The sequence below is a fragment of the Bacillus rossius genome, chromosome 17, assembly GCF_032445375.1.
Source record: "Bacillus rossius redtenbacheri isolate Brsri chromosome 17, Brsri_v3, whole genome shotgun sequence".
Lineage (NCBI taxonomy): Eukaryota > Metazoa > Arthropoda > Insecta > Phasmatodea > Bacillidae > Bacillus > Bacillus rossius.
The window spans coordinates 18,830,574-18,856,393 of record NC_086344.1 but is presented as its reverse complement, the minus strand read 5'-3'; the positions used below and the strand labels follow the sequence as shown (position 1 = coordinate 18,856,393).

Genomic DNA, 25,820 nt, shown 5'->3' with positions numbered 1-25,820 from the left:
TCGTTACACTTTGTTGCCAAATGGTGTATTAACTTGCATTTTGACATTTTGTGTTGTACTGACATGTTTAGTAGTGTTATTTTGGTTTTATCGCAAGTCACCATATAAACTTGGCTTGTTGTAGTCTCAATGGCCACATTGCCACGAGGCAGCCAAGTCGGGAGAGGCACGGAAGGCACAGATCACGACCAAGTCTCGTCCAGGTGTATTACCGCGGCAGGGATTCCTCGCTAGAGAAGGCGAAAGGCTCCAGCCAGTTAATGATTATAGCATGACTCATCCTTGGTTTGCAGTGTGCATTTTAACAGACATGATCTCTCTTTACAATGCAGTATATCTGCGATTACATACTCCTTATTAAGTGTGCTCTGTCGTCAGTAATACCCGAAGAGCACAAAAGTTTTGGAAATAACTTCATAATGTAATAATTTTTTTTGAAATGTTCTTAAAAATTTAATTTAAAAAATGGAGAATTTGGAATGAGAGTTTTGGAAATACATTTTCTTGTATTTCATCAAGAACGCCATCTGATAATATTCAATTCATACTTCTAAAGAAACATAAATGAGAGGAGCCATCTTGGTTTCAACTTTTTTTGTCATTTCTTTTTTATATATTTTAATATTAAAATTTTTAGCTCAGTTTAACCATAGGAAATAATAAATTGAATGCCTGTTATTAGAGACCCGAAAAAGATGTTATTTTCCTCAAAAATAGGTGTTATTTTCCTTAATTTAAAAACTTAATATTTTTATAAAATCACAAATCACAAAAACTATTATGATATAATCTAACATATTTTAGCTTTAAGTTTTTTTATTACTGAAGATACAACAGTGCTCTTGTTGAAAACCATTAACTCTTCACATAGATTATCCAAGACAATACGATTATCCTGCTAAATTGCCCAAAAAGAATCACTAACAAAATTTAAATAATAGCCATGTAGTTCAGCAAACGAGACCCACGTAAATAAAAGCTGGTTGAAAACAACTTCGTCAGCTAAGTGCAATCTCAAATAAACTGGCACACACAATTTAATTAGCAGCACATAGCTCGGAGTAGACTAGTAGCTGACACAAAGGGAGGGAAACTTACAGTTGCAGCAGGATCGAAGATCAATATTAAAATATATTAAAATGCATTTTGCAATTCAACATACAGCCGTAATCAGCTGAACTCTTGTAGCACACTCCACCTGGTAATGGCCGACAACCACGACAGTCAAGTAGAAATCATGGTCGCAGAAAATATTAGTGGCACCCATAATCTACGCAGCAAAGGTTGGGAGCTTGGCAAAATCTTCTGCCATTGCGGCGTTAAAATATTAACTCGTAGAAGAAAACAATACAAAATTGTAAATCTTTTACTACAGTTATTAATTCGTCACGACACACTTCGCCTCATAGCAATACTCTTAACTATAGCACACAACTGATGACCCCCAACACCTTGACTTGAAACACTGTTTCCATCTACAGTAGAACCCTGTTATAACGAATCTGAAGGGAGTAGTTTATATGTTCACTATAGAGGGGAAACTTTATAACTGGGAAAACTTTTATATTGACAATACATACTCAAAAGCAAAATCTTAACTACACATTGGCCTAAGCCAAGAAAAGAACGAATGAAAATACTCAAAGCAACAGTTTTATGAGCAAATACAGATATTTTTAATGCACTACACATGTACAAACTTTCTATTAATGGTTCTTCGACATCGGCGTATTTTCCATTTTTCAGCTTGAGAAAGAAGATTGTTCAGCTTGTTTAATATTGTACTTAATGTGGATGTTGCAATTCCCAGTTCCTTTGCTATTAACACGTGCGGGACAGTGGGGTTGGAGTTTATCTTTTCAATAATGTCCAGTTTATCTCGCACAGATAATGCCTTATGTTTTTTACTGCGTTTTTCACCCATTTTTATGTACATATTTCTTATTGAAGCACATTTGCAGCTTAATAACACGAAATTCTTTTTACCGTCAAAAGTAAATAAACTAAAAGTAACGAGTTTGGCGCATCAAAGATCACTACGTATCATTTAGTATTGCAGTTGCTAAAGCTGGAACAAAATTTTCTCACTTTCTATGGAAAAATTTAGTCCACAGAGTTCTATCTAGTGGTAGTCTTACGAACCTTACTCGATCAAAATGTCTGAAACGTGAACGATAAAAATGAGACGTAAAAATATTGAATTTGCTGCTATAATGTACATACGTATTTGTGTGGCGGTATTTTATGTTTAATTTTGATAACATATTAAATGTACACGCGTTCGCCCATTCTTTAACTATGAAGGGAAAACTACTTTTTTATTTTCACCAAACTGATCACCATCTTTGGCTACACGTAGCCTACCGAGGCCACTCGAATACGACTTGTTTATAATATGAACAGTGGACAATCGAGTAGCGTATTGCGGAGAAAAACTTCAATGTGATCCAGAATAGACGTTTTGTGAAAAAAACTTTTAATTAAATGAAAATATTTGAGATAAATGTGCATTATGTCGACAAAATTTGTTCGTGGTACACGGGAAAACGTATCAACATTGACAAAAGTTGTACGCTATATCCAATAAATTAATACATAACCTCACATCATTTTGCCGGGACCGAGACGGAAATTCACAATAAACGGGAATTCATTATAGGCGGGTTCACTATAAACGGGTTCTACTGTATATTGCAATTTTACACAATTTTTTTCCCACGAGAACCACATTGCTTGTTATCTCCTCAATTTATTCGTGTCTCCCTACGAACGAACAACCACAGACACCACACACTCCGACCTGGTCACAACTAACAAAGTTACAAAATGAAAACTCCCTTCGCGATTGCCGAGCGTCTGCGAAGACCGCCGATCTCGCCCGATGACACATAATGCAGTTCATGCTTCGCGAAAACTCCGCAAGACCGCACAACGCCCAGCTAGAGGTGCCACGTAGGACACAAGCGTGCGCAGGACGCACACAGACAGTGCTCGTGACTCCTGCGCGAGGCGGAAACACCACGCAACAACAAAACAACATCGAACCCAGCGTGGCGATCCTTTGGGAGTGTCACACTATTAAACACCAAGCTAACAAATTTAAGAAATCAAAATGGTAGTTGCCAAATTATTCAGTTTTATTTTAATTTTCATAACAAATTAAAATATTTGTAATTTAATAAAAATTGAGTTTTTTTTCTTAATTATTTTATACGTTACTAAAACACAAGAATGTAATAGTAGTTGAAAAATATATTGTGAAAAAAAAAAATTATTTACACATCACTGTAGAGGAAAAATAAAAATGTAAATCTTTTTTCATTCTTCTGAACGTTAGTACACCTAAAAAATTAAAATATTTACAATGTGTGATCCAATATTAAGTTTTGAATAGATGATTCTGTATTAATAATTAGGGTAAACTAAAATTTTACACGTAAATTACCTTTATTCTAATTTTAAAACCAAACGACAACACAACTGAGTGGCTCTATCAGAAAGAGAGTCTCACCTTGACCGAACACCAGGAAGCTGAACGTGACGCAGGCGATGTAGAAAAGGCACACTATGTCCAGCCACAGACCGAAGCCTCTGTTTGAAGCAATGAACAAGTAAAACGCAGTCGAGTGAAGATCCTGCAACACGAGTGACGAGACAGATTAGAGTTCAACGTCTCGTCTCCGTGGATGAAAGGTAAAAATATGAGCAGCAACGAAGAGAGTGGAAGGGGAGGGGGAAAAATGGAGCACCCTGAGAATACCCAAGACCATCAAGAGGGAAAGGCAGAAGGGGAAAAATCCTTTAGTTTAGTTTCCAGAATTTTTTTTTTAATGCTTCGGTTCATGAAAATCACAAGTCTGTTGTTAATAAAACTCATAGCAAACCTTATACACATATCACATTTACAATTATGGTTAGGTTTACCTTTTATGTGTTTTATTTTTAATTGTGAGTTTTGAAAAGTTATAGGGAGGGGGTTCCCCGCCAACATTATCTGCCACAGCAAGATTTGCACTTGCAAAACACATACCCAGGCTCCACTCCTCAGTAAATCGAACCTGGCTCGAGCTATCTGACAACTTCAACCACCGTGGCACATACATAGAGGCACAATTACGTGGTGAATAGCAATAAAACTGAAATAACAGCGAAATTAAGTCAATACTTCGCCAACCACAGAAATGGAAGTTAATACACCCCAAAATACCGAAATAGAAGTCTCTAACAACAAAATGCAGCAAAATTAACCTCAATTATCTAATTTTAATTTAAATTATTAAGATATAGAACTCATTTCATAAATCTGTAGTTTGGTTTTTATTTAAAAACCTAAAATTGTATGTACGAAGTATAAAGAAATTATTTTCTATCTAAGTAAATAAGAGCAGCCTATAGCTGATACCAAACAGACATGGGTAAAGGCCTACAGAGAAACATGACAAATAAATGTATAAGTATAATAATTATAGGCTTTTATCATTTCCTGAAGTTATTTTTAATTATTGCATCATTTATTTGCAATTTTTTTGCTTAACTTACTGTCATCAGTAAATGTAAATATTTTAATTGTCTTACCAAAATTTTTTGAAGACATGGATCATTGTAATTGTGCTTGATTTATACTAACTATTACATGTGAATTTGAATTACGAGCAAGACTAAATCCACTACTACAAAACTAGCTTTTTTTTAAAAAAACACCATAAGAACTTGGCTCTACACATACATACTTCATAGAAACTTGACCATTAAATTTTTCAAGAGATGGATAAAAAAAATACGTACAGAAGGGCCAATCAAATCTTCAAATACCATAAAATATTTAGTACCAAAAATTTATATCCAAGGAGAAATATTTGAGAAAGGTAAATTCAGAAATTGAAACACTAGCTAGCACTTGTGTAGTTGACAAGTACTGCATTATTCATCCCTACAGAAGCTATCAAAGAAATGTTTTCGAAGTGCAGAGTTAAGGTATATACTAAATTACATGTAATTTAATCAAGTGCCATCTCATACAAAATTATACACTCCTTTCTTTGAATTTTCTCTGCATATATTTTTAAGCTGATCTCTTAGGAAAAAAAATATATAGTTATTGGCAATGACCCTATCTGATAATGAATATCTGATATTTAGATCTATGTCCATGTGCTTGATTACCTAATGAACCATCAAGGTCACTTTCATACATAAAGGGTTAATGCTTATATAAAAAAAAGCAGTGATGGGTTGAATCCCAATCATAAATATGATTTTTAAAATAGTACCTCAAATCCAAAGATACCTCTAAAGAGACCAAAAAAACAGAAATTTAAGTTCTGTGAAGAAAAAAAAAACACAGTAAAAATTTATTTTTTAAATAGAAAAATAATATTTACATGTTTATAATATAAATAATTTTATTTAATCAAAGAGTTCCCTGAAGTGATTAACACTCTTAGAGCATTGTTGCTGGAGGCAGATACAAATCGTCGCTTAGCGAACAATACCGCCTAATTAACATTTCAGTCACTTTACAGGAGGGTCAAAAACAGCTTATTTTCAAGTACATAGAGTGTATTTTTATTTTAAAACAACATTTTGAATACTATTTTTTTCTGTAAAGCAAGGGTAACCAAACTGAACTCCTCCTATTACCTCAGAATGGAGCCTACTGCAGTTAGGAAGTTTGCTTTATGTATTTAGGCATTTCTATTTTTGTGCGACAATGTTGCCGTCTCCAGGATTATTGCTGTAAAAAATGTATCGGTGATGGTAAAGTCCGCTATAATGCGTTGGGGACAAAAATTTGATTTGGTTAAAAATTTCAGTTACGTAGGCGGTAATGTTTGCTAAGCGAAAAAAAAACAAATGCTCACACACAACAAAATGTGATAAAAAACTGAAGTCACTGAGGTGCGATGGACGGGAGACAGTACCTGGTGTCTGTCGAACTCGTCCTGCAACATTTTCTCGGCCTTGAACGCCCGGATGGTCGTGAGTCCCTGGATGGAAGCGTTCAGGTGAGAGAACACGGGACTCCGGGCTGCAAACCACCCGGGATTCAATCAACACAGTCAAATACTGTTGCAGCAACGCCATTGAATGAATTGTGCTCTAGCTCTGTAATGAACAGATATACAGACCGTTTAAAAATTTGTGGTACATACCAATATTTACAGCGACTTTATGGATTGGAAATCACAATTCAAGTAAATAAAACTTGAAAATTATTTAAATTATAAAATTTAGTCCATATTAACTAGGCTCTTTCTTGTGCTACTTTTGTCAGTAGAGTGATATACATGGTTTCCTGAAACACCAAACTTCAGTCAGATAAAAAAAGAAATTGTGTTTTATGACTGTAGTACTAAAAGCATGCTGTTCAGAAAGCAAATAACGTGGTGCCATATGGTAGTGGTAGTCGCCTGGAGGGTGAAATTTGCATTTAGAAATATATAAATCTAATATTTGTTGAAAAACACACTATCTTTATAAACAAAATTAATTCATAAAAAATAAAAACAAACACCAAAATATCCTTTCTTTAAAAACGTAACTGCCTTCAAAATAAAACCATAAGCTATAGTCCTTATGAATGACACGGAGGGGCGGCACGTACTGATTCCTTCGAGCCTCTTGACGCTGCGGGACGTGCGCACGTACACGATCCTCAGCAGGTAGAAGACGACGACGATGAGGGCCGTGGGCACCAGGATCCAGTAGTTCACCCAGGCCACCAGCGCCACGATCCCGACGATCGCGAAGCTGATCTACGCACACCGCCGCCACAGTCGCGTCTCATCCGTCCGATACACTCTCTGAAGCCAGGTGCCACGTGCGCTTGCCTGCGCGGCAGATTGCTTCTGCTTTACTTGAGAGCGTTGTACAAAATAGAGATAATGGAAATGTACACATGTATAAATGTTAATTTAACTAAGAGTTCAAAATAAATTTGTGTCAAACCTGTTTTATTCGCCACAGCATACATTGATAATTTTATCCACATTTTTGGGTACTTCATTTTTCGTTTCAAAGTAATTAACGGAAAACAAACTCGACAAAATGTTGTCCAAGACGAAATGATATAAACATGTTTGGGAATAATTATTTTCTAGTGACAACATTTTGTTTGTTCTTAACACGCTTCTCGTTGAAAAAATATTGTTCATGATGACGGATGCTGATGGTGCCGTCTGACCTGACCTGTCTGACCTCGGAAGTTCATGTCCACCGGCTCTGGTCAGACAGATCTGCTCCACGTGAATGTACCATCAGAACCTGACGTCACAGGTCACATGAACCAATCAAATGCCATATCCGGATCTGCGTCATCAGCCAAAACACATCAGACAGACACGACTGTGTGAATGTGGCAAGCCCTTAACAGAGCAGAGCAGAGCTCTGGGTGTTAACCAGCCACTTGCATACAAAACCCTTTCAAGATTTATTAATGGTGTCAGAAAAAAATAGTATTCAAAAACAATTAAATTTTCTTAAGGTAGCTTCAGTAAAAGGTTGAGTTTGTAACGTGGAAAGCAAAAACAGACTAAATCGTCTCTCTTCATTATCGTTTCTTAGTATAAAATATTTGGTACATAGGATATGAACGGAGCCTTAATCTTTGATATCACTCCACAAAATTATAGGGTCACCGGTATCAGAGCTGCGTTACAGACGCAAAGACTGCATGCCAGTCAGTGCCTGGAAGCAGTACCTGCCCAAGACTCTATGGGGCCCGGGGCTATTTACTTTTATGGAGGCCCTCCCCTGGAAAATTTGCAAAATTAACTCTTTCAAACCAAAATTTCATGCAAACTTGGAACTAAGTTTCGACAACGGTTTTGCTCTTTCATATTAAGAAATTTTCATATTTTTTCATGATAAATTATCCTGGAGTCAGTTTCATATGAGTCAGTTTCATAAATGCTTAACAATGAAATCCCGGTGTAATAGTGTGATTATACGTGGCAATAAAATATTTTAAAGTTGTTCTAATACAAAATTATGAACTGAAATAGGTATTGTCCAGTACTTTAATTTACATGCTAGTGAAATCGTAATATTTATTTTCACAAATATTTTCAATTTTTTTTAAGGACACTAACTAGACAAACGAGTGAAACGAAAATGGAAAACTCAGGCACGGGTCCTGGAGCCGAGCTGGCTGGCACGTAGAGGCCAGGAGGTGTGTGGTGCGTGAGCCAGTGTCGTCCTCAGTTGCCAGTCAACAGTCTGCTTGCTTGTAGGCTCCAATTCCTGTGCACATCCGCTTCAAGGAGCCCGTATAGTCACAGCTGTACCTGTGTAAGTGAGGCAGAACGCTACTGGTGCTTCTAGCGTGGTGTTAGCTTAGTGGCTTTGAACTGATACGTAGTCGTCTAGTCGTGCGTAGAACAACTACAGTAGAACCCCGATTTTGCGAACACGGATTTAACGAAAACAGCGATTTAACGTAAAGGTTTTCAGGAACCATCAAAAAACACCAATTTATTAAAATAATAATATAGATTTCCAAAAAATGAAAGTAAATAGTAATGGAATCTTATTAAAAAAAAACACTCTGTGGTGTCAGTAATAGAATGGAGGTACTATATACAGTAAACTCCCGGTATACCGCGCCCCGATAGATCGCGGAATCGGGTATATCGCGGGTCAAACCATGTCCCCCAATCAGAAATTAATAATAATAATAATAACACAGTAGAACCTCGTTAATTCGTGATGGTCGGGACCGAGATAATCACGGATTACTGAATTTCACGGACTAGCGATTAAAGCCCGGAAGGTCTTGTCAAGCTTCTCAGATACCGGCGTGCAGCTGGGTTAAGGCCAAGGTCATATGACGTAACATCTACCGAGGCTTACTGCGCCATGGCAGCAGATGGATAAAAAATAGTAAACTCTCATTATTCGTGTTAATTGGGACCCGCCGATGCCCGGCTAATTAAAATCCTGTAAAAAAAAAAGTAATAAACCCGGATAATCCGTTCACGGTAAAGACCGTCTTCGAATTAGTCTCGGCTTAAAAAAATACGGCACTGCCTAGCCATTAGTTCACGGTCATTTACAACAGCCGAAGAGAGAAAGATAAGATCGTGCTGAACTTGCACACATTAATTTTGGGTAGCCCCCCCCCCCCCCTCCCACTCAATCTTCCCACTTCGTCCAGCCGAATGCCAGCCAGACACGTCACTCGCCAGGCGCCTGCCGTGCGTTGGCGGGTGGAAACAAACAAAGGGAGACGGGAAGCAGAAGTCAAGACATCCCCCTCAAGTTTAAAGAGTGACAAATGTGACAGCTGAAAGGGGGACGACACAAAGGGTCGGTACAAACAGCGTTGCAGAGTTTGGCGGCCCATGCGAAGGCTTGCAGTGTTTGCCGGCCGCCGGCCCGCGTGACGTTAATTTTAAGCGCTGACAATTTTTACTTCTCTTTTTTTTCTGCACTTTTAAATCGTCCCGGATTATCCGATTCCCGAATTAGCGCGTCACGGATTAACGAGTTTCTACTGTAATAATAATGGAATAAATGATTGACAGCCGATTAGGATAATTTTGCGTTGTAACTCACAAACTAAGCATCGGGCAGAAAAAAGCCTAGGCGTAGAAAATGTCCGCAGTGAAATTCTAAACAAGATATCTCCGTACATTATTCCTCTATCTTGTAGTGTTTTCAAATTATGATCCAATCCAGACCAGTGTTATTTTCTGAAACATTAGTTCTTAACATTTTTTTTAACCCACAAATAAAGCATCGGACAGGGGACCCGATAAAGCCTACCGTCCAGCGACATTATCCAGCGTGACTCGGCTGGGGATTGATTTTGGATAGGTTTGGTTGACGGCAAGCGCTGGGAGGGGAGAGGCGAGCCGAGAATATGCGACCAAGACACCCGGGTAGAGCGGTAGACGGGAGGAGTGGAATATAAGCGCCAGTGATGAGAGGGGCGATTAAGCCGAAAGGGGGGAAGTCTGGTGACCTTGAGTAGTTCACTCATTTCCGTCTGCACACTTCTCGTGGTCACGTGTGTTGACAAGCGGAGACATATAAATGTTTTGTTACAACTTGAACCTACAGACGTAATATTATTCGTTGTATTATACACGTTCATCTTTTTACTTTGGTATAATGTTTTAACATTAAATAATAAAGTTAATCAGCTAGCGTAATTTTAATCTTTGCCGAGGAATTCCCAGTGGTCCAATACTTACGTGAACCATACTGTACCACTTTTGCCGTGAGGTAGTAAACAAGCCCCGGATATGTTTATGTGTAGCGGCCTCCCGACCTTTAACCAGAGGCTGGGGAATATAACACTTGCCGATCCGAGCCACACACACTCAGCAACTCGACAAAGCGTTTGATGGAATAAGTAAAGACAACGTTTAACAGACTTTTTAATACGGCGCCACTGATTGCGCTAAAATTATTTTGGGGCAATTTTTGTATCCCACATGTGACCATTTATAATTTACTGTAAGCATGGATAACAAAGTTTAACCACTTTACACGATAGACGATTCTTTATTTTATATTGTACGAATGCTAGAATAGTTTTTCACGTATCTGCTGCATACTTCTGCAAAAGACACGCTATTTGTAAGTACGTAAATCTAGAATTTTTATTTTGTCAATCAAACTCGGTACTTTGCGATTCATATTCGGTTTGAAGTATTACTATGGCCTTTCTATTTAGAAGACTTTGACCACAAAATCGTGTGTAACCGCACACACTGCACTTACTTTGTTACGGACGCTCAGACGAAGCAGATACTGTGGCTGACACCACGAGACTGGCAGCAGCTTGTGTGCCGCACGTGTGTATGGCGGCGTGTGGCGCGCTCGTAGGCCGTGCGACAAACTGTGCGCGGCATGCGGAAAAATAAAAAATAAAATTCAACATTTAATATTTATATTTACAATTTATTATTTTTATTTTTTCACCCGCGTTTAGTGAAAACTGCGGATGCAAAGTCCGCACAAAGGCGGGCCGTCTATACTGTGCGTGCTTGCCGACCTATTAGAACACAGGCGGTGTTTTATGCCTTTTGACCTTGGTCACATCGAAACATCGCGGTTATGCAACAACGCGGGTAAAAGTTATGTCCCCCGACAACCGCGTTAAATAGGGAGTGTACTGTATTAATATGTGCCTTTGCATCATCTGTCCAAATAGGAAAAAATTAAAAAAATTGTTCAAATTGCTTAAAAACTCTGGGCCTGTAACTGAATTGCGTAGGTGCGTGCCATTGCGCGACACATGACGTCATGAAGGGTTTCTTTGTCCGCATCCCCCTTCCCCTCTGCTATCATAGGCTTGACTCACCACGTTATCTTCAATAATCACACGTTTCCAAATATTCCTTTCCCATCCTCCAGGTTTTTTCAAACTTGTGACCACGTCACACCAATACGCCATTATCATTATTTTATAGAGGTGTAAAAGTAACGAAAAAAAGCGTACCCATATGTATTCGTTACTATAACAATTAGTACTCGTTACTATCGTATCACGTTACATTACTCGTTACTTCAAATACCGCATAACATGCTATGTTATGTTGCAGCAACGAATCAAGTCGTATTGCGTACGCGTACAGTATGACGTCGCGTAAATAATAATAAATAGAATATAAACAATTAACAATATTTGATAATTAACAGTTTTTGTTAACCAAGAAACAATTAAATCCCATTAGAGCGGCTTTTTTATATTATCTCTTTTAAGATAAGAACAAAAAAAACGTGAAAATACGCGATAATAAAAAAACAAAAACATATATATTTCTAATTTGTAAACAATACTTTCTTACGTTGTTTCTGTTCCAATCTCAAACTTTGTCTACACACACAATACCTTTAATAAACAGTAAAAAACTTTGACGACGAATTTCCAAATTATACTTTACTTAATAAACAAACATCGTTCTTTGTAACGCAAATTCATCGAATATGCGCGCGCATGCGTAAAACATATGAAAAAAGCGAGTAACGAGATGCAGCCGTGTGTAACGTTTCGTTACTCAGTACCGAATACATACGGTTTGCTACAGCTCTATAATTCTCAGTAAGAGCTTTGTGCGCGGTGTTTAGTTTTTGGAATACGTTTTTTATAAGTGCTGCGCAGCTCAGCGAACAAAGAGAGTCAGCCGGCTTCTACGCCGCGCCGTAACAGCAGCTGACCGAGTACAATGACCTTTCTCCGCGTACGGCGCGCTATTGACGGTAAATTTCAATCAATTTGCGGCCATTATTTTTTAATTTTTATACTGTGACGCAATGTGTATGTAGCTCGTTTTTTTTATAAACGCTGCAGGTTGCGACTGTATTTTAGTAAACTTTAACGTATTTCTTACACTTTACATATTTTTAAACTTTTAATTTTATGCCTCATTTTTCACGGTTTCTGAAAATCTGTATGTACGACCGAGGTGTACGTACAAACCGGGGGCCGTACGAGTGAGATCAAAAGCGTTGACGAAGTCTCAGATAGCACGGCAGCACAAGATATCAGCGTCGACCCTGTCTACGATATGGAAACGTAGGGACGCTATTATGAGTGCGGGGGTCATTGAAAATCGGTAAATCGGATTTAACGAAACATCGATTTAGAGTAAACATTTTCGGTAACCATAGCACTTCGTTAAATCGGGGTTCTACTGTATTAGATTTGAGCGGTAACCAAGACATACGATAGCGGAGAAATGGAAGTAAAGGAGCAAATTCATGGCCCTTGGGTGTTTTCAAGAATCTTTACCACGAGTTTCACGTCCTAAAAGTTATTTCGAAAACACGCGGAGAACCCAGCCAGGTAGCCACATTAAGGGTTGGGCCTACATGTGTAATAGCAAAGTAGAGTGGCTGAAATACATTTTATATATTACCATACCTTTTCTCCTAATGAATGTGCAACTAAAAACTGTCTTCTGCAAGTCCTATTGCTATTAACTTTAGAGCAAAAGCACTCTAGACTAGCATGTTCTGCCAAAGCAGGTACAGTAAGAAAGTAAGTATAAGAATTAAAATTAATAATTATGTACAATTGGAACTTTTGCTTTTCATTTTTAGTACATAAATGAAGTTCATGCATATTAAGGAGAAAAAAATTCCAAAATTTTAAATGCACATTAAACACTGTGCCACTAATTAGTTTTGAGGCATTACATATAACTTTAAATTAATGACAACTTAATGATCCTACATTCATGTTTTGAGATTTTTAGTGGGTTTTAGAATTGTTTGGGAATTCTACCTACTCTAGTGGTCTGTGGGCCCCAAAACCTGTCTTAGTTCCACGCAGCCCCACCAGGCTTAAGCCCACTTCATTTCCTATCACATGCATGTTCACAGCCTTCCCTTCAGCTAGCTCATGCCTGTTATCGTCTGCTGCACACTGCCTTAGGGTCCGGTTGTATGGCCATATCATCACGCCTTAGTCTACAGTGCACCACGTCTTTTGCACATAGCACGCTCAGGTCCGCCCGGTTGCCACAGCGCAGCACTGATGATTACGCCAGGCTTGCTCCTACACCAGGTAGCATTCATAACTAACCCTCCCACCAGCCCTCAAAAATTTACCAGTACTCGGCAGCACCGCAAGATATCCCTACGCGAACTACTTCTTACGAAACCTGGCTTCCCCTCCCTGCTGGCCCTTATACCGCTAGATTGTACGATCCGCCCTCCGGCACTACCTCTGCCTTACGGCAGACAGATACAATTAAATCCCTTCCTCGACAAGATGTCGTGGCGCGAGAAATATACAGACCATCATCGTGTCTATACGTGAGCTCCTTGTTCCGTCTGGTTCGTTTTTCGGTCAGAGTTTTAAGTGTCGACCTCTGCACCAGCAAGTAGTCATCTACGTTTGGGAGGGTTTCCCCAAGATTTTCTCCACATTATACAATTTTTGCCGTGATCTTTCAGCTCTTTCTTTTCTGTCTCGAGTGTGTGCCACGCAACTGGATTATGGATTCTCCAGAGTTCCAGCTTCTCCTTGGATGTCCTAAGGATATTGTTTATAACCTCAAAATTGGCAAGTGGAACATTATGTTGTTTTATGCACCCTCCCCCCTTTTTCTGTTTGAAGTAACTACCTTGCATCACCTTTTGTATCAAAAACTTTGATGTTAATTACACTGCATTATTTTGTGCAGTGGGTCCCAGTTTCTACATGGTTATATGCCCTCTCCGGTCTGTTTGCTTCTGATGATTAACCGCACCTTCCCATCGTCGGTGGTGAGGATGTGTCTCCGTCCCACTGTTTCCAGAACATCTGCCCAGCTACTGGCTTGAAGGGACGCATCTAAATTTCTTTGATAATATTAACTGCACTGAAAAATTCTGACCTGATATCTCTTTCAAAGTCGATGATCTAGTCACTATTTCTTACAATAAACAAATTATGTACAAGGTACCTTTTTTTTTATGTTTCACTACAGTCTGATCCATGTTTCTCAATATATGTATAAACAAAACAAAAGAAAGAGGAATTTCAATGTGAAAGAATAGTAAAGTATAGTTTATAAAACTTAAAAGTCGATTTTGTTCGTATTTTTCTAGCTTTTATTCTCGGTCATAATAAAGACTCTGATCCACTAAACTAAATGACATTTTTAACTGGTCCCTGAACCTCTGTCTTAGAAGTCAGCATGCATCTAGGATACAAATAACCCATTATCAATAACAGAGGAGTGTAAATCGCAAATAATAATTTTATCAAACTGTTAAAACAAACTGATTATACAATATTTGGTTCAAATAAAATAAATAAAATCTTACCGTCAAGCAATCTAGCATCACTATGGGCATTTGTTCATCGATAGTTCCCATGTCTTTGGAGAACCTGTTCAGAATCTGACCTGAAGAAAGAAAGAAAAAAAAAAAAAAAACAACAACTGGTTAGTCATTTTAACTGCATTGCAAAACCAAGAACTAGACAAACATATTGTTATAACACTGCCACTTTACTCATTAGCAGTTGAGTCCAGGCCCTTAAGTGTAGCACATTCACGATTACTGCAGTGGCAGATTATGCTGGTTTAAATGAGAATAAAAAAAATATTGAGCAAGGTTTTCAGTACTCGCCAGTGATGTGTAACATCTAACCTCGGTAACAAGCAAATTCATATGTTCTCATGTTGCAAATACACTTATAATATGAAACTCGAACACAAAATTTAAAGTAGAATTCTTTAAAATAATGCTGAGATAAATAAATATAGGCAATTTGTGTTTTCAAATACATTTCTGAACGCGAATCACACGTAGTTTCTGCACCTGCTGCTAAAATTTGCTGCAGAAGCAGCTACGTTAACTATTGACATTTGCATACCCAAAATTTAAAATATATAACGATACGGCTCCAATAAATATAAAAAGGACTTCAAAAAAATACTGAACCACAGCTTTGGACCTGATTTTCGACAAGGGGTTTTATTAAAACACTGCCCACCATGTTAAAATTCATAAACAGATATACTATAAAGTTTCCCTTGGGCTCTGGGCACTTTGGTTCTCACCATCTGCCACAGATGGCAGGACAGTGGTTACACATTTCCATCTCATGCGACTTTCATTCCATTCATAAAAATTATTCCAACCAAATGCTATATAGGTACCGAGATCTAAGATTTTAAACATAAAAAATATATAAACAGTACAATGATTTTAAAAACAAGTTGTAATAAACTACTCTACAGAACGTAAAAATACTCATGAGCATCACTCTTCAAGTCTCTGATATCACAGTGGTGCACCCTGGCTCTCACGGCCGTCAACAATCTACCCGAAAATATTAAAATGTGAGCGGCTTGTGCCAGATTACAGCATGTGCCAAACTGAATGATTCCGTACAATAAATAACAATATTTAATTTACTAAGTCCTTTATTGTGATATTATCATGACACGTCTGATAACTGGGTGGGGCTTTTCATCCATACAGCATCTATAAATCACATTTTATTAATATTTTTAACCTTACAGGAAAGTATTAAATTTTGAGCGGTTGTCTTTACCCAACTTAACCAAAATAATATGGTGAAATGTGATAAAAACCAAAATAACACAGAAAAGCATGTCAATACACTGTATAGCACCAAAATCCAAGTTAATACACCATAATCCATAAAGCACGCAAGTGCAACTAAAATCATTAAATTAAACAACATTTTAAATCAAAAATTAACTGAAATCACAGAAAGTAATATTTTAATATGTATAATTCAATGAAATAATTTTTTAAGCATTAAGTTTGCACCCAAATGTATGTACTAAAACAGATAGGAAAAAAATAAATTTAACTTTGTTTGATCTTGCAACAGTTATTACTATTAGTAACTCATTTTTACATTATGACACTGATAAATTTTTAACATAAATATACTTGTAGATTAATTTTTATTCCTAGTAGTTGTCATGGAAATGCTAATTACAAAAAATATTATTATCATAAAAGTGCATCATATATAAGTCAGAATGACACTGTATTCATTAAATAAATATCATAAAAAATCAAGTCATATTTGTTCAATAATCCACAAACTTTACGAATAAAGAGTTGGAAAAATAAACCCCTAACACAGGAATATTCGGTTTATAAACAAAATTGGCCTGAAAATAAATCCATAAAATCTTGTTTCTCATCATTACTAATCAACAGAGATCTGAAACAATCGTGATCGCGATAAACTCGATAAATAATGCAAATTGAAATGTTTTTGTTTTGAACTATAAATGTGATTTTCTAATTTTTAAAGATTTTTTTCACAAATTTCTAAACAACTAAACAAATGTTATGATTCCTACTGTGCTCGTGTTTTGTACTTATTCTCCCCAACTCCGAGAACCATAACTGTATCATCACTTACCAGGCAGAGGGCTGGAAGAACTTAGATGAAAAACCACATGCCCTGCCTCTAAACTGCATTACTTAAGCCTGTTTTTAAAACCCCTCCCTTTTTTTACTGCCTGTAAAATGTTGTCTCTGTTGACAAATGACACAGGATTACACTATGTTTTATTTAGGCCTGGAAGAAAAAAGAGAAAGAGAAAGCTAAGCAAGAGCTAATGAGCAAAACTAATGGAGATTCACAGGATCCTTCTCCCTTCATCACCTCTGTTCTTGCTGTGAAGGTTGCCCCCTCCCCTTTCTCATCCACCAAAACAACCCACTCCTAGCTACTCTTTACTACTGTTTATAAAAGTGCTTTCCAATGACGTCTTTTATGCTGCATGGACCAAACTATATTTTTATAACTGCTTAAATGTGGTTTTAACATAGGCCATGCAGATAACGTTATCAATATTTCCAGTCTTAAATGTTATTAGCTCCATATAAAAAAAATTCCAAAAAATATTGTATGTGCAAGGTTGAAAGTGCTGACTTCTCTGAGTATAAATTACGATCAGTTTGCACTAACAGTCCTGCATGCTGTTTGTAGACCTTTAAACAATGTTGACAGTGAACAGTTACTTAGTCACTTCAACTTGTCACAGACAGAAGGTAGAATCTGAAAGAAAGCAATGTTGAAGTTTTCACTCAGCTGTCTTTTGATGACTAAATTCAACAATTACAGTTACAGTAGAATCCCGCTGATGCGACCCCTCAAGGTTTCCGGAAAAATGGACTTATAAACGGAATGGTCGCAATAGAGAATTCAGGCCAATGTTTACCCCCCCCCCCCCCCAAAATATCCAAATACATAAAATACTCGCGCTAAATGAATTCGCGTCACGCGAGTTCGGCTATGCTAGCCGGCTGGTTGTTATTTTCGTTCAAAACGTGGCAAAGGAACTTGTGTGGATCAGGTAGAAAACATTCGGCTATAAACAAAAGATATAAGAACAATGCTATCCTGAAATGCTGTGACATGTTTTTGGAGTAGATAATCACAGCGACAGACCGACAGGATGCGCTCCCGCCCTTGCCGTCAGCGATGTTTATTTTGACAGCTGAAACAGCAGAAACTGCTGTGTGACTAATAAACAAATTGTATCATAATAACTTAAACTTATAAAGTATTTATTAACGGTGAAGGACAGTCGTAAAAGCCCATAAAAATATTTATTTTACCGAGAATGGACTATACAACCTGGCTTTTGTCGCACGCGGTGTGAGAGGGGAGGAGGATGCTGACAGTTTCTCACACAGAAGATTATAATAAGGGAGGGAATGAGTTGAAATGTTAGTTTCTAAAGGGAGGGGGGGGGGGGGTATTTTTACATGGTTTGTGGCTCTGGGAGGGATGAGCCTTGAAGAATTAGCAGGGGATGGGAGAGGTAAGCGTCATGTCACGTATGACGTCAAGCCGCGGCTACCGCCATGCCAGCCTGGCCGGACGAGTTTCTTACGCTCTCGCAGAAGCTACCACAGCAGCTTTTCGTGCGGGCGGGTAAGATAACATGAAAGCTGAGACGGCTTTTCGTGCGATAGTGGACGCGCCGAGCTCGGCTAGACACTGCCGCGTGGACAGTCTAGAGGGGTGGTATTTATTTTTAGCCGTCTTTTGTATGCCTACCTGCTTACAGTACAGCTCCCGCCAAGATAAACGTGAACACATAGAGGCCAACAAAGTGTAACAGACTTGTTTTTCAGCCGATTTTACTCAAATATTCGAATTTCTCTGCTTAAATTTTTCACGGTTTCTCAAAAAATGGTCGTATAAACGGAATGGACGCATCAGAGGGGGGTCGCATCGGCGGGATTCTACTGCAGAATTTTTATGCAGCTTTAGTTTTAAATGTGTAAGATAAAACTACATATTATGAAAAAGTATTTCCGTTATGTTATGGTTTAATTTTTAAAAATTAAATGCCATCAAATATAATTGTGCACAAAAATAATATAACCTTGCTTTATGTTGTGAATTTTGTTAAAAAATAACCACTTTTGAGAAAAAAAAGATCTCTTTTTTTCAGGTCTCTATTAATCAAGTATAACTGATAACAGCACAAAAAATATGCATAGAAACATTAAACTTGCAAGGTATCCAAAACATAAAATGTCAGAACATACCCTTGTGTAGGCTCTCAGATTAGAAAATAATGTCTTGTAAATTTGTTATTGATACAAAAATTAAAACCATTATAAAAAAAATTTCTAGAAATTGTATCTTCACATTCAAATGACATTACTGTTTATTAATTAAATGAGAGAACAAGTTTACACTTCCACAATTGGACATTGATTACAAAAAATCACAGGTAAGAAACAAGTGAAATGACGTAAGTTTTTTAGATACCAGATACGTGATTATAATCACCGCTTGACATACGTTGCCAAATGAATGATTAGTTTAAGATAATTAACTACACAAACTTTAAAAAACAATTAATTTTACATTAATATGGTGCATGCAGCATTCTGTAATGTGCAAAAAGTGATGAATGTTACTTAGTAACCAAAAGCTACTTTTTAAAAAATTAAGTGACACTTAATGAAAAAAGTGATCTACTTCGTAGCCTGTATTATACCATGTCATTTCAGATACACAGCTTTTTTGTTTACACATAATTATTAAACGTTATCTCACAGACACTGCAGGTTTTGCTCAAACAGCGATTTAGTTAAGTACAGCGCTGTAGTTTGTAAACAAGCCTTGTGTTGACTATCACTACTATCAGTATAAATCTGTGAGGCGTTAATTGTAACTAGAGAAAAGATTTTATGGTTTTATTTTTGAGTCCATTTCATTTTTAAAACACGAGATTTCTGTATTATTGTTTTTATTTCTTGTTAATTTTGTTTATTCGTAATGATAGCAAATTATTTAACGAATATGACACTTAGAAATTACCGTATATACTCGTGTATAGCGCGCCCTTTTTTCCCCTCAAGTAAAGGAAAAAAATAAGGATGCGCGCTATACACGGAAAAAAAAATTTTTGGGGGGGGGGAGGCGGGGAGGAGTGGAAGTCGTTAACTGCCGGGTGACGTTTCTGGCCAGCCCCCACACATACGCACAAGCAACAAGGCCTCTGTTTCACACACACACACACACGCGCGCGCGCGCGCGCAAGCTCGCACATCATGGTCTCTTGTTTATTTTTAGACTTCCCCCCTTTTCAGATAGCCAGCTCAGAAGTAGTAAAAAGAGAGAGAGAGAAAGAGAGAATGTTGTCACCAGTTCCCTCCCTCCCCCCCCCCCCCCCGGCAAGCTTCTTCGCTTCCTCCATTCCTCACCGGTGAGTCATCAAGTTCTCCGCGCCAGCTTAGCAACGTAGCGCGGCACGCCTCCCTCCCTTCCTTTCTTCCTTCCACGTACCAGTTGTGACGATATAGCGCTTCATTATCTTCCGTTTAGACAGCAGAGTTTATGTATTTTCCTGACGCATCACCACACATCAATTTAAATAATCAGGTACCACTAAATGTTAGTAAAATTTATTTATGGGGAAAAAAAAAATTTCAATTTTTTTTCTTTGGAATTAGTTGCAAAAATCGTGGTGCGCGCTATACACGAGGGCGCGCTATACACGAGTAAATACGGTATATTATACTTATTCCAATATAGCAATTTTATGTTGACTGATACATAATGCACTTTCACAATATAACAAATTTGTAATAAACATTTCCAACACTATTCGGAAGAATAAAAATAATATATTGGAAAGTATTTGTACGTCTGAAAAATGCTGTAATGTAAAAATAAATTACTTAAAACAGTTGCAAGATCAAAGTAAAAAATTTTTAAATCTAGTTAGTACTGCATTTTAGTACAAACTTCTTGCTAAATAGTTACTTTAATTGAATTTATTATTTTAAAAGATACACTTATGTGATTTTAATCAGGTTTTTGATTAAAAATTAAAAATTATGTTTAACTGCATGATTTTAGTCTCATTTCGATGCTTTATGGTTTATTATATGGTGAACTGACATGGTTTTCAGTGCTATTTCGGTTTTATTGCAATTCACCATATAACATTGTCCCTAATTATAACATATTTCTCAGAAATCTGTAAGTGGTATACACCGACAATATTTTTCAGGATTATAAATGTGCTCCAACTTCAAAAAGAATGGGAACTGCTGCTCTAGATGAACGAACACACTCCAAGCAGAAGCAGTTACCTGAAGGGTTGACGTTGAAGAACTTCATGGGCAGGTGGATGATCTTGGTGAACATGTTGTTGTGGAGGTGCACCGACGACAGCATGCACAAGTGCATGAACAGGAATATCTTCAGCAGGATGAACCCGATGGTGACGAACGTGAGCGCCGTGAATATGTACACGCACAGGTCGCGGCTCAGCAGCGAGTCATCAGCGGGCGCGTCGCTGAACGTCGAGTTGGCGGTGCCGCCCGTCTTGGTCGCGTTCGTGACGTTGCCTGCGACCGGCTGCGACCGTAGTGCCCTCTTGCTCTCGATGTCTGCCCTTTACAAACAAAACAAAAAGAAGGAAATTAAGTCTTTATACGGGGGTAAGATTTTATGATATAGAATTTACTCGAATCTAAGACACTCCATCTATTTTAAGACTCACTTCAATATCAGTAACATTTCATATAATAAAAATAAAATAAAAAAATAATGGTAATTTTGAACACAGATTTTGTGGGTTACTATACTGAGTTTGTTAATCTGACTTTTTTAAGTACAATTTTTTATTAGTAATGTAAATATCAGTAATTAAAAAAAAACTGAAATAAAACGTAATTGGGCTATCCTTTACGAGCCCAGTAGTTCTCTCCACATAAATTGTAACAATTTGGGGTGTCAGAAGTCACCCTAATTAACAGAAGTAGTGTAAGTTTTTTTTTAACAACAATTTAAAAATTTAAAAGTAAAACATTATTACACATATAATTATTCAAGAATTGAGCCCTTTAGAAACTATAGTTATTATTGAGTGTAGTAGTAGTAGTAACGTTAGTGTTAGTTATTAGGTTTTTAGAAGGGGTTTAGGTTAGCTCGTAGGGGAAATTACAATGTAGTTCATAGGACCGGAGTGATAGTCTGGTAGTGTATTTGGACACGAAATATGGCAACCGACGAACTTAAAAACATAATGGCTTTCTTGGCCAAAATGAATAATAAAATTTATGAAATGAAGAAGGATCACGAGGAAATGAATAATTTGATTGAGAGTAACCAAGAGGAAATTAAGAATGAAATGAACTGCCAAGAGATGAAGATTGCTATTAAGACTGAGATTGAAGACACGAAGAACCAAGAAGGAATAACGAGGGGTCAAGAAGATATGCAAAACGAAATAGTTGCTGCTCAAGGATAAATTAAGAGAATCGACGAAACCTGAATTCAGTTCAAAGGTAAAGTCAAGTGTTTGGAGCAGCATCTCAAACAATGGAATAACAGATAATTCAGCTCGAACAGGACACTGAATGGCGTGTAGAAACTGTAACCGAGGAGTGCTGACGGATGATCGAAGAAGCCTCATCTGCAACGCCGTAAGAATTTCTCCAAGAATATTATGGTGGAGGGCACTTCCAGCGGCCACTCCAAATTCAAGCCACCCACCTTCGATGGTCAATCTGGGTGGACAGTGTACAGAAGACAGTTCAAGGCAGCTGCTGAAGGGAATTGTTGGAGCGAGGAAAAAAAAATGTAAAGCACTTGTCTTGGCCCTGCTAGGATTTCCACTAGAGCTGCTGCAGACCATACCAGTTCCAGACCAGAAAGACTACGGAGGCCCTTGAGCTTAGGTATGGTGACAAGACACATGGGCGAGGTGTATAGAACAGCCCTGAACAGAGTCAACAGAGATCTTCAGAAACGCTTCAAGAATTCGAAGCCCACTTGTGCATCCTCGCCTACCCAGAAGCACCAACAGAGTTCCGCCAGGAGCTGGCCACCAGTGCGTTTATGGACGGGCTCAGAGATGTGGAGGTTCAGCCAACTCTTTGTTTGGTTCGACACAAGAAGAGCGGAGATGACCTGTTTAACGCCCTGGAAATCGAGGTAGAAACACAAGCATCAGGACAAGGAGAGCTGGCTTGGAGCACCCAGGACTCACCAGAAGGAGAACCAGTAGTCGGAGCCGCTGGTGAGCAGCTGGGCGACCAGGTTGGCCGCGAACACCACGCTCACCAGGCAGCAGCTCCGGCTGGCGAACAGGTACGAGCCGTACGTCGCCAGCCTGATCTTTCCCTGTGTCTGCATCTCGCGCGCCCGCTCGGGTGCCTCCTTCTCCGTGAACGCCAGGCCCAGCGACGAGGTGCTGCTCTGGGGGACAAACGAACGGGCGAGGAAAACGTTATTTAAGGCTGACACCTTCAGTTCAAGAAAAAAAAGGCACTAGATCAACACACTGTGTACTTAAATCCTCAATGCTTAGTATAAACTGTCCGGCTGTACATAGAAATTTTGGGTTGCACTCTTATAGAGAAGTAATATAATTATAATGGGGAAAAAATATTAATTTTTCTGACATAACACAAAAATCATTTATATCCTTCCTTCAACTACATATACTTGTAACGCCTCTCGTGCCTCAAAATTAAATTATTTTAAATTAATTAAAAAGAGCCTTGGAAACTTGCTGGGTAAGAATAATAAGAAAAATAAGTTTATTGACCAGAGGTGGCACGAGGTGGAGAACAAGACAATTTGGAACTCCCTGACACAAGCAACTGGGGAGCTGGTGGATCGTTTAAGGGAAGAAGGTATATCATAAATAAATTAACACTACACAAGTAGTTTGGTCTATAGGTTCCCTGTTTTATTTAAAAATGTAAATAATGAATTCTGTTTTCATTTGATTTGGCATTTATAAGTTTCCCAATTAATATATTAATTATATACTTAAGTTTTTCGAGAACGGGCCGGCCCTATATTAGTATAACAACACATACTTAACTTTAACAACACACAATTACATAAAATTTATGAGTATCACACCAAAATTTGATTTGTCCAATTATTACATAGATGATTAGTTTTATTGATTCTACATATTCTTGAGGAAAGCACTGTTCGATGGTAGGCTATTCATTCGATTAATGTAGTTCGTAGCTAGAAAGTGGGGGGGGGGGGTGATGATTTTACATTACCACCCGGGTCTTCAAAAGATAACGTCGGGTCGCGGAAACATCTCTTCTAACGTGACCCGCAGTGGAGGTGCAAGACCACGAGCTGGGAGCAATTTGTCTCTCCAGCACTTCGACCCTGTCTGAAACTAAATCAAATTCAAAACGAATTAGACTTGCTTCCAGACAGTCCTACACTGTCGGCGCAAAAGGCCAACAAACGGGAATGTGGGGGAGAAGGCCGGATTACTCACCAAACAGGGTGTAGAGTTCGGAGCTCACTAGGTGTCTCGCGCCGACATCAGGATGCCGCGGACCGAGAAGACGCGGATGCGCGAACGAAGCCAAAAATTTAGAAAAAAATAAAAATAAAAAAATACTACAACTTAAAAATTAGAGACATGACTTGAACTAATTACTACTACTGACCGACTACTGAACAAATGGGATCACATCCCTTAGAGCAACTGACTACATCTCTTCTGCACCCGAATTCGCAATTCCCGCGAAAAACCTCCTAGCGCAGAGGACGTCGAGAAGACGTGGTCAGCACCCGCGATCAGAGGACTGAGTCCACGAGGGCGGACGAGGCTTTTAATTAAAACAAGCGCTAAAGCCCTAAGGAGGAGGGGGGAAGGTTCGGTTCTAAGCCGAAAATTTCCGAAGGAGTCCGAGGCGGGCGTGACAAGAACACGACATGCGCGCTCTCTACCGGACCGAAATGAAGGCAACGAACAATCGACTTCAACTGGTCGGGAGGAAGAAGCATAGGGCCATAAGGCGTAGCAGCGCTGCGCTCTGGCGGTGTAAAGGGGAACTAACGGAGGCGGTGAACTGACTCGCCGCCAGGTGTCACGAGCGTAGTCTCAGCTCGCTGGCCACCATGGGCGAAGTTGCTTTTTTCTGCCGCTAGGTTTCGCGGAGGTCTCTTTAGGTCTCTTGGCTAAGTTCATGTCAGGTCACTGCTCCTGGATTTCTCAGAACTACGGGGGAAGGGTGGGGGAAACAAAAGGCGCAACGAAGCTGGGAACAACCGTCCATGGGATACGTGTGCGTGTCAAGACTTACTACTCTCAGCAGCTCTCTGAGAAGTAGCCGCTTGCAGCCCAGAAGCTGCTCTATGCAGTTTTGGTCATGCAGGGAATTAAAATTACAAACTCGGGACGTGACTGCAGGCGAGAGAAATTTCAACCGGGCTGACCATGTCCACATTAGACAGCAAAATATCAGATTGGGCCCCTGGGAAGGGGCTTCGGTCTACTGGCACAAAGTTTAAATCCGTGGCGTACACCGGCCTAACAAAAGTAAATCACCCCCATTAACAACCAGATAAATTAAAAAAATAAGAAACCCCAAAAAATTTTAAAATTATAGAAAAAATTTAAAAAAGGTGACGAAATGCCTAATTTCCGGCACATACTTTTATAAAAAATTCATCCATAGTAAATATATTTAAAAGGCTTAGGTAAATGTCAAGTAGAGTTAAGTGTTAAAATGTTAACAATACTCTACATACAGGCTGTCTCATAACTCAAGGCCAAGCAGAGAAGAGTTGATCAAAAAATCAAAATTAAAAAAAAATGTCAGTTTTCGAGTTGTATGCATGTTTCAAAAGTTTTTTTAAATTCTTATCTTATACAATGTTATAAGACTAACAATTTTTGCTATATAATCATAAATAACCTTACTATTGATAACAATTACAATTCAAAATAAAATCAAACATCCTGAATTTTATAGGAAAGAAATTCTTTGCATAACTTAAATGGCAACAATTTTCAAACGGGTAACTTTGACTACTCATGTATAAAAATTACAGTAGAATCCCGCTGACGCGACGG

The 25,820-nt window shown here is 38.4% G+C and overlaps 1 protein-coding gene across 4 annotated transcripts in view; it reads right to left on the bottom strand.

Annotated features, from left to right (window-relative positions):
* LOC134540681 (probable multidrug resistance-associated protein lethal(2)03659) overlaps positions 1-25,820 on the bottom strand; it is a 152,613-nt gene that overhangs the window by 30,438 nt on the left and 96,355 nt on the right. For all 4 annotated transcript variants that reach the window (XM_063383556.1, XM_063383559.1, XM_063383557.1 and 1 more), the window contains exons 14-19: positions 22,968-23,176; positions 21,064-21,368; positions 14,767-14,846; positions 6,605-6,755; positions 5,922-6,028; positions 3,512-3,635 (exon numbers count right to left, since the gene is read on the bottom strand). In XM_063383556.1, coding sequence (XP_063239626.1) covers positions 3,512-3,635; positions 5,922-6,028; positions 6,605-6,755; positions 14,767-14,846; positions 21,064-21,368; positions 22,968-23,176 — 976 coding nt within the window. The remainder of the gene's footprint in view (positions 1-3,511; positions 3,636-5,921; positions 6,029-6,604; positions 6,756-14,766; positions 14,847-21,063; positions 21,369-22,967; positions 23,177-25,820) is intronic.